The following is a 13953-nucleotide window of genomic DNA, read 5'->3' on the forward strand; positions in this document are numbered from 1 at the left end:
TATGCAAACCAACACACCTGATGATGACCGTTTGAGTTATGGTCGAAACGTCGTGAGAATTTTTTATTGTTTTATATATATATTTTGTTATTTTGTTGTTTCTCTTCAACGTGACTTTACCGAAAAAACTAAGAATATGAATTACTGCAGTCACGAAAGCTTTAAATCAAAATTTAGCAACCCAAACAGTTCGGCAACAACCAACAATCCCAATACCCCCCCCCTCCAAACCATTACCACCCATTGTCCACAACCCACATCGTCACAGCAAACGTAGCAGTCGCGGAGAGTCCTGGCAGGGTCCCCGCGCCGCTGCACGGTTTATTAGATTGGTTCACGTAAACCCAGCAGCTACGGGAGATTGTACACGACCACAATCGCAATAAAGGAATTGATGCTTGAATGGAATCATTAATGCATGAGTGAATGGTAACAATTCACCAATTTGCTTTGGGATGATTTGTAACATCCCAAATAAAATTAATCACTTGCTGAAATCTGTTCAGCAGCGTAAGTGCCTGGAGTGATGTATAACCATGCCTCATGTCGTGCAGCTGTGTTCTGGGAGAGGTGTAATGAGCTGCAAGACATTGAGCGAATCATGGCCCAGATAGAGCGTGGGGAGGCTCGGATCCAGCGGCGGGTCAGCATTAAGAAGGCTCTGGATGCCAAGGTGACTGTCCTATGAACCTTGCTGTTACCTCATGCATGTGCATATGTATATATGCTTTGTATGTATCTAGGGCAGCTTAGTGCGGTGGCACTACTGTATTTGCTGTGCCAACAAGAGCAAGTATCCATTAGCAATACCTTCAACACAACACCCAAACTTCTGTACTATGTGTTGCACCTGGGGAATATATATACACACATGCGCAATATGGGTTATATCAGCGTTCCCCAAACTTTTTGGCACCAGGGATCGGTTTCGTGGAAGACAATTTTTTCACGGACCGGGGGGGGGGGGGGGTGGGGGGGGGTCATCATTGGGTCTTTCCCCCTTTTAAAAGAAGCTCTCCAGAGACGTTTGTTTTTTTTACTCATTTTGGCTACCAGGGTTAGCTTATGGGCTTACCAAAACTGTGACTGAGACAAGTGCGCAGTGCGGGAAAAGAGGCGCGGACGGAAGTGGTAAATAAAATAATGGGTGGGCCATGCACGGACTCACCGCTCTCACCTCCTGCTGTGCGGCCCGGTTCTTAACAGGCCACGGACCAGTCCGCGGCCCGGGGGTTGGGGGCCCCTGGGTTATAGCATAGTCTTCCAGAGTATCATTAACGCGGGTCTCAATGCGTTAACGAAAACATTTGCAGATATATTTGTAATGAACCAGTAACGTTGTTTGCACATGCCAAATACATCACAAGTAGTAGTGGAAACTGAAGCTGGTCTCATCTCTTTGTCAACTCTGTCTAAATTGAGTAGCTAATGGGGTGTGTTAACATCAGTATGAAAGAGAAATATGGCCAGGAATAGTGTTGACTCTTACATTCCATTCTGGGCCTTAATAGGCGCTTACCAACAACACTTGCTCCAGCAATCTATACGATTACATTGGAGGGGATCTCTGTCTTTGCAATTTCCAGATTGCACGGTACCGGGCGCCCTTCTACCAGCTGCGCATCTCGTATGGCACTAACAAGGGCAAGAACTACACGGAGGAGGAGGACCGCTTCCTGGTGTGCATGGTGCACCGGCTGGGCTTCGAGAAGGAGAGCGTCTATGACGAGTTGCGCCAGTGCATCCGCAACGCGCCTCAGTTCCGCTTCGACTGGTTCATCAAGTCCCGCACTGCGATGGTGCCTGGCTTGCACATCACACCATAGCACTCAGCCCACTGCCCCGCCCCCCCCACTCTCAATAACCCAGCCAGACAGTGTCCAAAGAACAAGTATTTCACATTTAATGGTATACATTAATTGAAAATGTTCTTTGCTTATTACTAAATCACTGGGAATGCACCCTATATCAGATATCGGAGGTCAAGCAGGCTTCAGCTTGGATAGTGCTTGGCTGGGTGTCCGTTATAGGCTTTGGGGATACACAGTGGCAACAGAGCGCAACGAAGCAAAATTCATTCTTGTACAGGACTTATTTACTCCCACATCTATGATCCCCACCTGCACCGACCTCCACAGACCAACATGGTGAAGTATGGTCAAATAACCCCCATGACCCACATGGGGTGGGGAGCCTCTCATCCAGCAGTGGATTAACAAAAGGGCTGTACAATAGGGCATTTTATAACGTGGTTTTGAAAGACATGCACTGTGAAAGATGAGCCAAGACTACATCATGGGACCTCCTTTGCCAGTACCAAAATATGAGAATAGGTTTTCCCCTTTATTCTGACAACAAAACAGGTGTTAAGATGTTAAAACACCAAACTGAAACCTTTTACAAGGAATCATGTCTGCATTAACCACAATACTTGTGGTCAGAATGCAAACAAAAAACATACTCCGCTAATATATGCATTGTCTTTGAAACTGATTGGTCCACACCAGAGACAGCTTTCTTTGGAGCCTCGTCTCAAACGGTGTTAGACCAGAGGACGCCAAAAGGCGAACAGCACAAAGACAAGCACTGTTAATGCAGACATGATTCCTTGTAAAAGGTTTCAGTTTTGTGTTTTAACATCTTAGCACCTGTTTTGTTGCCAGAAAAAAGGGGGAAAACCTCTTCTCATGAACCAAGACTGTTTAACATGGCTAGAGTAGCACTGGTGTTTGGCACTTTCACACACTATTCTAGTCCCCTTGTTCCATCATTCTAGTCACCCCCAACAAGCCTACAAAGCCAAAGTTTCTTCTGCTTAAATAAACCTTGGCTCTACTTTTCACAGCGCAAGTGTCTTTGCTTAGTCCCCACGCAAAGTGTTTACTGAAAAAAAAAAACAAGAAAGTACTCTGTTGTGAATGTGTTCTGTTTTAATAGCTGGGTGGCCTTGTGGTTTATGTGCTTGCCTCTGGATTCAGGGTTCACGAGTTCAAATTAAACCTCATCTGCCTGACATTGTACTGTGGGACTTTTATCAAGCATGTGTTTTTTTGTAGATGTCAAGAGATTTTGCTTTTCAAGCATAGGCTAGTACGTGATACTATGGGAAAAACTGGAATAGTACAATTAGCTACTGATTTGAAATATTGTTAGCTTGCTCGTGGCAGAACAAAAAAACCTCGGTGATAAGTTATGTAGGGATCTCTCTGGTCTCAGCTGCCATTAGGCGATACAATAATGAGCAACGATGTGAATTATGACATGATGGTTATGGTGCTGATCCATTCCCAACTGAAGGATGACAATGTTCACACGTGCAGGAGCTGCAGCGGCGTTGCAACACACTCATTACCCTCATCGAAAGGGAAAACATGGAACTGGAGGAGAAGGAGAAAGCCGATAAGAAGAAACGAGGCCCCAAGCCTGGCACGGTATGGTCACTGTTTATCATTAAACTATTTTGAAAAAAAATGTATTTTACCAGGTAAAGCCCTCTGAGCTACATAGCTCTTTTTCAGCAGCGACCTAGCCACAGATGATAGGTCAACGAAGTGGCTTATCATGTGGAAATTTATCACAGCCAAAATACACTAAACGCACGTTTACTAAATGCGGAGGGAAAAATCCAGAGGACCCAGAGAAAAGTCCACGCGACCATGGGGAACAAACTCCAAATATACAGGCATCAGGGTCGGGTTTGAATCCACGACCTCCTGTATACCAGACGAGGTAGTTAACATCTCGCATACAACGATTCGCCCCCCCCACCCTACTTCCAATTTGCGATTCAGTGAGTTGTCACGAACTGGGGTTATGGTTCAATTCAAGAATCATGGTTTTTTTTTGTTTCTCAATCTTTCTCATTCATTCCTTTTAAATGAAATTAACAGGCATCTATTTTACGTAAAACATTATTCTTACGCGTGGTTTGATGCATGTATTGTGCTTGTAAGAAGGTGATATTTTATGAAACTTATGTTTCTTTGTCGTCATCCCTTCATTTTCAGCACTGGTTGGTAGGCACTCTTATAAAAAAATATGTTCATAGAACATAACATCCATTGCATGTGAAAATTAACTGCTTCTCTATCTTGCGTGCATCTTATATTCTTATATTTTCATGGATCAAGTGGAATGGACAAATCGGTGCTTTGTTACCAGGTGCAGTGTCTGTTCTTCACAAGGGAAAACACACCAAGATGGATTAACACGACAGCGGCAAACTGTTTAGAACAGTGATGAAGAAACTTTGCTTAATCATTGTCACTTAAATGTACAGAGAAAGAAAATGTTAAGCTTCAGAATATAAAATGAAATGGAAATTTAAAGTAATGGGTATTTATCAAGCGTGGATACAAAATATTTCCTTTATAAGCTTAGCTGCTATCCTGTCTCCACCGTGCCTCATCGCTTCCGTTTTGCTTTTAAATTAACTTTTAAGCTGAAAACAAGAGGTTACCAAACGGTTACACGGCCTGCCACACTTGGTGTTGGGGCCAGTGACCTGGACGTTGATGCAAGCTTACTTTTGTTTTCGTATCCATTGTTAACGAACAAAAAGAAGAGGATGAGCAGAAAACCTTATGGGGAAGAACTTTAATGCATGGCTAAGCTGCTAAAGAGAAGCATTTCCGTAGATTAGTTATGATCCAGCCTTTTACCACGAGCAGCCATCCAATTCCTGAATGTTGACTGAATAATATGTATAGAGTGTTAACATACATTGGCTTCGTGGGTTATGTCACAGTGACAGAATTACGAGTACGGTACATGCAGATTAGACATCACGGTGAAATGGGCTCTGTTGTGTAACGCACCAGCCTGCTGTGTAAGAACGTTTCGAAAATACAAATTCCCAAATTATTCTGATGTTCTATTTTGTGGCAATGAGGTCCTTTCTCCTGTGATGTAATTCCGTCACCGTGGAATTATTTGTATTGTGATTCAAGGATTGCATGTGGCTTATCAAAGCCATGAAATCTGGGGTCATAGAGTTAATTGATTGGAGGATAGATTCTTAAATGTAATGTCTTGCTATGAAGTCACTGCTGGTCGATTATGTTTATGGAGCAGGCACAAATAGCTACTTGAAAGAACAAATTGAGCCCAACTGGAATACAAAGTTTGTGCCAAAGAAACTGGCAAGTGGTTTTAACAGAGATTAATAACTGGTTCCATGTACTGTATCAGTACGTTTTCATTGATAAAAGTGCAAGTGTCTATTGCTCAATCGCTGAACTCATGTTCTGTGCTTTGGGACACTCGGCATGTATTGCACGTACGCACCGTGTGTTGATGTGTCGCTAACCTGCCATCTGAAAAGCAGACCCTACAATGTGTGCGTGTGCCTTGCTGTGTGGAGGGCGGTCGTGCAGCGGTTAGTGCACCGCGCTACAAACCCAGCGAACCGAGCTGGATTCCCGCTCACAGCCAACACCAGTGACGATAATTATCTGAGCCAGTCCTGGGCCTCCCCTAGGTCGACTCGGCCTCAAATGAGTACCTGGTGCAGTGTGTAAACATCGCCACTGCGGACACAAAGGTGGACGAGCGTGGTGTTGGCCACCCATCCCCTCGTGTGCCGTGGCGGCCTTCATAGGTGCTTGCTAACAGCACTTTCCCCAACAGTCTGTGATGGCTATATGGGGGGGGGGCCTTTATCTTTGCTTTGTGCATTTCTATCTACAGAAAAGGAAGGGAGAAGCACCCGTGGAGGAGAAAGGAGCCAAGAGAGTGAAAACCTAATTGTCTGATAGCACTGCCATATCAACCGTAGTTAGCAAAAACTGACACCATTGTCTAATTGTCTCCAAGAAAATACAGCTGTCAATTAAGAACATTCACCAGAGAGAGAGAGTATCAACGTGTACACTGCATGTGTTTCCCTCTGTTTATTGTTTAAATCTCCATATATTTTTTACTAGCTTAAAAAAATTATATGAAATAAATATATTAAAACAATCATGATGCTACTAATTAACATCCAAAGGATGTTATTATATTGTTGGTAAAAGTTTAATCAGACTAGATTTAAAAAAACAGCACTTATTTAAGTGGAAAGAGGAAAAAAATCATTTTTACATTCCCTTTCTCAAAAACTGCACCTGTAATTCGACTCGTTTATAAAACAAAGCAGTGTTATCTGACATGTGTACATTGTAAAGCTGTTGGTTATTTTGCTTATTTGTTCTAATTTGTTGTTTCATTTGCGTATACGCCTTAACGTGACCTTTTTTTAAATTTCAACATGTATGACGTTTTAAGAACTAAAAGAGTCCTCTTGCTATAAGGTATGCCGTATACAAGTTAATAAAGTTTGTGTACAATTGCAGTGTTTATGTGGAGCTCAAAACAAGGGAGGGGGAATTTGCGTGCACCCACACACACACACAAGCACTTGGTTTACATAACTGTCGCGCGGACATAGGATGTGTAAATGAGACCATTCAGATCATTTATCAGGGTTACATGACTGCAAGATTCGGGGATTTTGGAAGCATTGGTGGTCGCGCATTCACTCGTCTCGGCCGATGTTGAGGACCACTCTTGTGTGGCGGTGAATGGGGCTGGCACACAATGACGGAGGGGTGTTGCGTGTGCGTGATGGGGGTGGTGTTCTGGGAGAGTGGGTGGGTGGGGGGGTAAGATAGGGAAGAGAGACAAGGCTTGCACGATTGTCCCCGTTTAATGATGCCGGGGCTATGAATGGGGCGCTCAGTTCCAGGCCCACGACTCTGACCCCCAAACAAACAGCCAAGGCTTCTCACAGGCATGGGAGCAGGGGCATACAAAAAGGGGGCGCTGAGGCGGACAGAATTGGTGATGGTTCAGTGGGCGAAGGGGGGGGGGATGTGATGGCGGTGAGCGGGGGGTGTTTTCCGAGAGGGTGGCGTTCGGAAGGGAAAAGTGTCTGCGAAAGTGCTGGGCTGTTACTGGGCGGAGGGGGTGGGATGGGATTTGGAAATTGGGTGCAGGGGAGACGCAAGCAAGTTAAAACTATTGGAGAACATTACCGGCGTTTGTTATGCATTGGCACCAGTCGCCACCATAACTTATTGGATTGTGAAACTGAAAACTGTGCTGGATGGCTCTTTAACAGCCCTGGCTGCAGTTCCTGCCCGTTCAACACAATGGACGGACCACAGCTGATGTCATGTTGCTCGCGTTGTGTACGGCAGCACAACACTGGAGCAGAATGCGAATGCATTCGGTGGCCAAGTGACAATTTTGAGACAGCACTTTGTACAGTATATTTTTTTGTTTGCATCAACATTACATTTACACACGTGCAAGACCCACGTTGGAATGTAAGATGTGGATAAGAGAAAATAATGCGCGGCACTTTGTCAAATGACCGCTGGTCGAATTTGGTCATGCGGGGTTTGGTGACCATACTGCACCATGTCATGTCGGAGGAGGGGACCCAGTAGCGGTTTAGATATCGCCCCTGATGTTAGTCATGGCCAGAAATCTAACTCGGGGACACTGGATTCAGAGCAGGGTGTGCGAGCTAACCTGTATGCCATCACTAGTGGCACCAAATCAGTTGAGATCGAACTTTTAGCAGACAATTGGATAACTATTTAAATGGGTCGGTAACTTAAGGGGCAGTATAGCAAGTCGGCATCACGTTTGTAGAACGGATTTTGAGCTAACGCCTCGTATAAGTGGGGGTTTTCTCTGTCCTCTCGCAAAACACCGTCGGGAGTGAATTGACCAGTGGGGTCAAGCAGGCTGCTGCTGCAAGTTAAATGTTATGAGTCTAAGGCGTTGTCGGGAAATAAAGTAAATTATGGTAGATTAACAATGACTTTGATAGTTGTTTATACGTGCATGTGTAGCAACTGATACTCGAGCAAGGAATTGGAAAGAGAACTCGAATAAATAAGTCCCTTTAAAGAATACGGTAACCCTATTCAAGAATAAGGGAGCGGTGGGGTGGGGGGCTACAAGGGGTATGCAAATATCAGCCAAGGAAATTGGAAGGATAACCCCCATTAGTCAGGGATGTTGGATGAGATATGCATTGCAATGTGTTGTCTCCCATTAGCGATGTTTGGCTATACTGTAATTGGATTTATTTGTAATTCATTACGGTGAGGTCATAAGTGTAGTCTGCTGTCTGATGTTCATGATCCGTAACGTCCGATTAGCATGGTTGGCTACGTACGGTACGAAAGAAGTTCGGCATACATACACATCCTCATGGTTCAAACAGAGCAGCAACAACAAAGGCAGGGGATTAAGAGAGGTGCGGGTTGGGTAGGTGGACAGAGAGGAGTGCAGAGTGAGCAGCAGGGGTTGGCGTTGGAGCGAGAAGGGGGGCGTGAGTTTGCGTGTCTCTCTCCCCGTGGTCGCGTGGATTTTTCTCCGGAGAAAAACAATGCGTTTAGAGTGGTATTTGGTACTGTTATACATTGCTACGCGACGAGCCACTTCGTTGAGCCTTATCATTCGCGGTGGCTAGGTCGCTTCTCAAAAAAAGAGCTACACAGCTGAGTGGGCCTTATCTGGTGAAATAAAAAAAAGTGCAATAGTTTTAATAAGACGGAGTCAGGTGGGGAACACGTAGCGCTTGGAGACAACTGCGGGAGGTTCTTAGATTTTGTTTTGAACCGATGAGGAGGAGGCGTGAGACTGTGGTGTCCGTCCGGACCGTGTTGGGATTCGTAGTTGCAAAACCATCGCGCCTCGCTTGTGGATGCTGGCGCCGCTGGAATTGGCACGCTGCTTAGAGCTCCGAGAAATTGTGACCCGGGTGACGTTGAATTCACCCCGAGCTGCGGCGATGGATCTACGTGCATTGCGGTTGCGGAAGACAGTGGCAAGGTGAACCCTCCCCAACCTCCCTTGCTGGTGTTACACGCACTCATCATGTCTCACGAGCCGTTGACGTAAAACAAACGCGGACGCTCACGGCTGAAGTTGTCAGTGGCCGGATGAAGCAGCGTGCATAGCGAGTAGCAATACTGCACACCGCAAACCTAAAAGCAGCAGTCGGAACGGGGCTGGATAGGGCGGATTGATGTCCTCAGGGACAGATAGCCAGGTGTGCAAAATCAAGCGCTAGAAGTATTGCTGTTGTGATTCCGTGATGTTTTCAATCGATACAATTGTGGTTTGGGCAGGACTGGTCATTGTTATTGACACGTGGGACCAAGGCCGTAGCCATGGAGTCAACATTGGGGGGGGGGGCCAAATCTTCCAGGGTGTCTAGGGGTCCCAACCCAGAAAAATATCTAAATTTTAAAACTAATTTCCTGACTAAAATATAAAAAAAAATTCACTAACACATGGGATGGACTTTTTATGTATTTTTTTACAATGTCTAATAGTGTATTATTGTATTACATTGCTCTGTTTTTTATTTTATACTTTTTCTTGTTTCATTGTATGTAATGGCAGAGATTAGGGATTAATAAAGTACAACCATGACCACAATCACATAAACAGAAATCTATGCATTGATTGAATTGAAGACAAGTCCAGATATTGTGGCCAAGGTTGAGCAAAGTGTTGTTTTATTTACATCGCATAGCAATTATTTTTATAGCAATATATTGGGGGGGACATTTTGAGCATATTTGTATATTTTGGGGGGGGGGATGTCCCCCCCCCCCAATATATATTATAATTACGGCCTTGCGTGGGACACTCAGTCTGTTTGGAGATATTCGTATGGAATGAGTGTGCCGGACAAGGGAATCAATCAGGAATGTGTGTCGGAGATGTTGGAGGCAAACATTATTTCGCCATCAACTAGCCCCTGGGGTGGCACCCAGTGGTCGTGGGTAGCTAAGAAAGATGGTAACAGTGCGTCCGTGTGTTGATATTGCAGGAGACTTTATGAAGCCACGGAGCGAGGAATCAATGCATTACACGGGGCCAACATTTTCTCCAAATTTGATCTCGGTGTCTGTTTTTTTGGCAGACGGCCTTAGAGGAAGCATGAAACTGCCTTAGTCATCGCTGGAGGACTTGTTCAAGTTTGATGTCCTTCAGATTGGCTGACACTCAGCTCCAGCCCCCCTTTCAGAATGTGGTATGGGGGGGAATAAAAAGAATGACATAAGCGACACAGCAGAGGTGAGAGCAGAGCGTGGTTTTGCGAAGTGTATATCATTCAACATATTTTACACACCCTAGACATGCACACCGCATTGAGGGAGATACATTTGATTGATCTTCGGTATTAAGTTACGAATTCTTAGGAGACACAAGCGTGTGAAAATAAGAGTATATGAAACAGATACAACTGGAAAGCAGTTATTACACAATTTTTTTACGCGGTGAATTTGGAAAAAACATAATGCCAATAACGTGCAGCCTTTTTCGTTCCACGACTGGATGAAGGCCTATGTCAGTTATGGGAGTGGTTTGACCATTCTTGACCAGACTGGTCAATTCGGTTTTGGTGAAAAACACACTCCTACAATTAATATTTTCCAGAGACTCCTTTAGCTCTCAAAACGACTCTAACAAGCGTCTCAAGCCAGAATCGTGTTGTTCTTCCCACGTGACCATTCATCACCAGAGCAATTGTCCATTAAATGAATTTGGTTGAAGTTAAACCAAAGCAAAAAAAAACAATAACAATACGAGTGGGACGTTACAGCAGTGACACAGTTGTAGAGGCACACCGCACGAGTTCAATTCCCGGTTGTGGCTAACATAAGTTGCGAGTGATATTGTGAAGAGGTTGCTGGCCATCTTTCACCCACCAACATTGACCAGATTGGTGAAATTTTTGATTTAAAGCTTTCGTGACTGCAGTAATTCATATTCTTAGCTCTTTCGGTAAAGTCACGTTGAAGGGAAACAACAAAATAATAAAGTCACGTTGAAGGGAAACAACAAAATAATACAATATATTTTATTAATAAAGTCACGTTGAAGGAAAACAACAAAATAATACAATATATTTTATTATTTTGTTGTTTCCCTTCAACGTGACTTTACCGAAAGAGCTAAGAATACAGATTGGTGAAGTATGCTTAAACCGCTCCCATGACGGACACACAGCGTCGGGAGGCCCCTTCATCCAGCAACGAATTGATAAAGGGCCGTGAAATTATGATTGTTATTAATGTTAAAAGCGCATGCTCAATTGCATATTGGAAATAAACGTATGCATGCTCTTTCATAAACTGACACCAACAGAATGACACAATTTTACAATTAAACTGACCAAACATTAGTGCGCGAAACAAATCATCAGTAAAGCAAAACATTAGTTAAACCGTTTAATGGCATGTTTTCATTTATTTAGATTAAACATCACTATCCTCGAAACGACCGCAAACAATTTTATATACAGGTGAACGCAACTCACATTTTGATTAATGGCCTTTATTAAAAACAGAGCCAGGGACATTGGCCAAAAAATGTTGTTTTGAGTTTGGCAAGTCTAAAAATAATACTTTATTTACAGAACAATTGTCTAAGCACTGCTGTATCAGTCGCGGTGGTTGTTTACAAATTGTTGATTAAATTCGCTGTAAGCCGTGGATGGGAATGGAACTCAATGTAGGCAGGTTCATTGGGCAGCGCGCTCATCACTTCTCCACCCTGTTTTTTCACACGGAATCAATATATTTTACGACTGGAACTCGCATTTTAAGCTTCATCACGCCGATACTAATGCGGTTTCTTGGAAGCTTCATTGCAATTTTGTGCATACAGCAATAGACTTGCGTGTAACATATATTGTGTGAGATTCTTCTTAGGCAGCGGTGTACAAGCAGGTTTCACAAAAAAACTCACGTTCGTCAGTAACACTGCCCTCAAAGAAGCATACACATGACAACAGACGACGTTTGGGGCAATGCCCCGCGTGTTCATAGAAATCAAAAATTACTTTAGGACAGTGCGATTGACCAAAGTTGTTGAGTTTTTGTTTCATCGCACTTGTGCGTACGGAACGCGTCTCCTTGCTGCAGTGCACCACCACCACCACGACACATCGGGCACTACAGAGAGGGGCAAAATGAATAAATAAATGGCTAGCAGACACATGCCCCCTTCCCCCCCTCGCCCCCCGTCCGCAGGGAGCAAACATCACACAGCCCGACCAACACAGCGGCAAATGGCCGTATTAGGTGAGGTAGGCGATCAAAAGGACATTATTGCCTTTGCAGCCCAACCGTGAGAAGCCTGGCCCCCCTGGCAAGAGGGATTATCCTGGGTGGTGGTGGAGGAGGAGGATGAGGAAGGGGATGGAGGAGCGGGGGGAGCCGCAGCTGTTTTCCCTGCGTCATCGCCTCCACTCGGCGAGGGAATCGGGGGTGGGAGTGGGGTAGAGAAGAGGACATGAGAATGGGTAAGAGCGGCTGGTGGTGATGGGGGGGGGGTGCATAGAGAAGGGAAGGCTGCTGGGGGGTGGGGCCCTGGGGGGGGGGGGGGGGTGGAGGCAGGAGGAGGGGTCAGTGGTGAGTATTAAGTCAGGTGTATCGTTTCTCTAAGCCATTAAGCGCATTAGCGCCTCTTAAAGCCCTCGACAATTGCCGAAGGGAGCTTCTGAAACCGCCTTCCGATTCGCGGGCTCCCTTTATCGCGCTCTGAAACGTACGCGCGCCCCGCCATGCAAATCGCTCGCGCAGCCTCTGCCAAGCCCGATAAAGAAAATTTTCACAATGCAAAATATTTTTGTTATTATTTTTGTTATTGTTGTTTTGAATAACGTAGCAATCCCTTCAAATTGGGGGGGGGGGGGGGGGGGTGGGGAGGTGGGGTGGCTTGCATTAATTATGCACACACACATTGCTGTTTTGGATTACCGCGAGAACAGCGTTACGCGTTATTGTCTGGTGGACTTTCTCGCGCGCCGAGGCACCCACGGCGCTCCCGCAAAGATCGAGCAGCGACTGCTCACAAACTCAGAGGGCGCCATCCGAGTTGCCGATCAGACCATGAAAGTGACGTCACCAGCTCTGTGACGTCACGATGCGACTCGCATCGAGATAGCAGGCGAGCGCGTGGGGAGGCTTGCGTCCAATAGTGGAGCGATCGTGGCTGATGATCATGATGACTAGCACTGAAATAGTGTTCATTTGCAGAGCAAAGCGTACACCGGAGTCTGAAGACATTTCCTGGAGAGCGTTGCTTGGGATGTCAATTGAATGTCCTTCGTACGAGAAAATTCCTTCGAAATTTCAACGATTTGGTTTTTTTTGTGTGTGTATATTTCCAGGTCTCACCTACAATCAAGAATGATTACGACATCTTACAGGTGTCTGATAGCCCGTACGTTTAACGTGGTGAAACCATTTGATCAGCTCAAAGATTCCATAGCTTATCATCAATACAATACGTCCCTAGTTGCTTTCATGCAGAATGAACCTTTATCGGACTCTGTGCAGTACATGATGAATTATTGACGTGACTCTAGACTCTCAGACGGACACATTCAAGCTATAGCGTGGATTATTTCCCAGTGGGATGCACACGGACGGAGCGACTGGCACAAAATCACGCACGTGAAGTGATAACATGTTTCCCCACGATGATCCGCTCGAGATGTAGAGATGCAGGCGAGCGGCGCAAGTGTTCCCAACGTGAGACGCACACAAGACACGCCGTGAAACGCACCGGTAATTACTCTGGCGGCTAATGACTTTACATCGACGTTCAATCAACGCCGGGCAGCACAACCAGCGTGTAACGAACACGCCTCGGGCAGCTTCGAGGCGAGAATGAATTGCTGTCACAAATAATATGGTCGTGATCGCAGTCGTAAATAAAGGAGCTAAATACGTACATAAATTGTGGTTAGAATTAGGTGAGTGCCCATCGAGTAATACATGTATATTTCAAGGGAGATCTGGGTTATAAGCAAACGTAGTGTGACGATTATCAGCGTATTAAAACAACGGAACTCAAACTTAAACATCAGAATGCGAACCATATATATATTTCCCCCACAAAATGGAATACATGCAAGAATATGCATAAACA

At 45.0% G+C, this 13953-nt stretch overlaps 1 protein-coding gene across 3 annotated transcripts in view; it reads left to right on the top strand.

Annotated features, from left to right (window-relative positions):
* Nucleotides 1–6328, top strand: part of SMARCA5 (SNF2 related chromatin remodeling ATPase 5) — a 27657-nt gene extending 21329 nt beyond the window's left edge. For all 3 annotated transcript variants that reach the window (XM_032955242.2, XM_032955243.2, XM_032955244.2), the window contains exons 21-24: nucleotides 555–673; nucleotides 1587–1799; nucleotides 3321–3431; nucleotides 5689–6328. In XM_032955242.2, coding sequence (XP_032811133.1) covers nucleotides 555–673; nucleotides 1587–1799; nucleotides 3321–3431; nucleotides 5689–5745 — 500 coding nt within the window. In that variant the 3' untranslated portion in view covers nucleotides 5746–6328. The remainder of the gene's footprint in view (nucleotides 1–554; nucleotides 674–1586; nucleotides 1800–3320; nucleotides 3432–5688) is intronic.
* Nucleotides 6329–13953: the final 7625 nt, after the last annotated feature.

This window comes from Petromyzon marinus, chromosome 16, assembly GCF_048934315.1.
Source record: "Petromyzon marinus isolate PM22_M1 ecotype Great Lakes invasive population chromosome 16, UKy_Petmar_22M1.pri1.0, whole genome shotgun sequence".
NCBI lineage: Eukaryota > Metazoa > Chordata > Hyperoartia > Petromyzontiformes > Petromyzontidae > Petromyzon > Petromyzon marinus.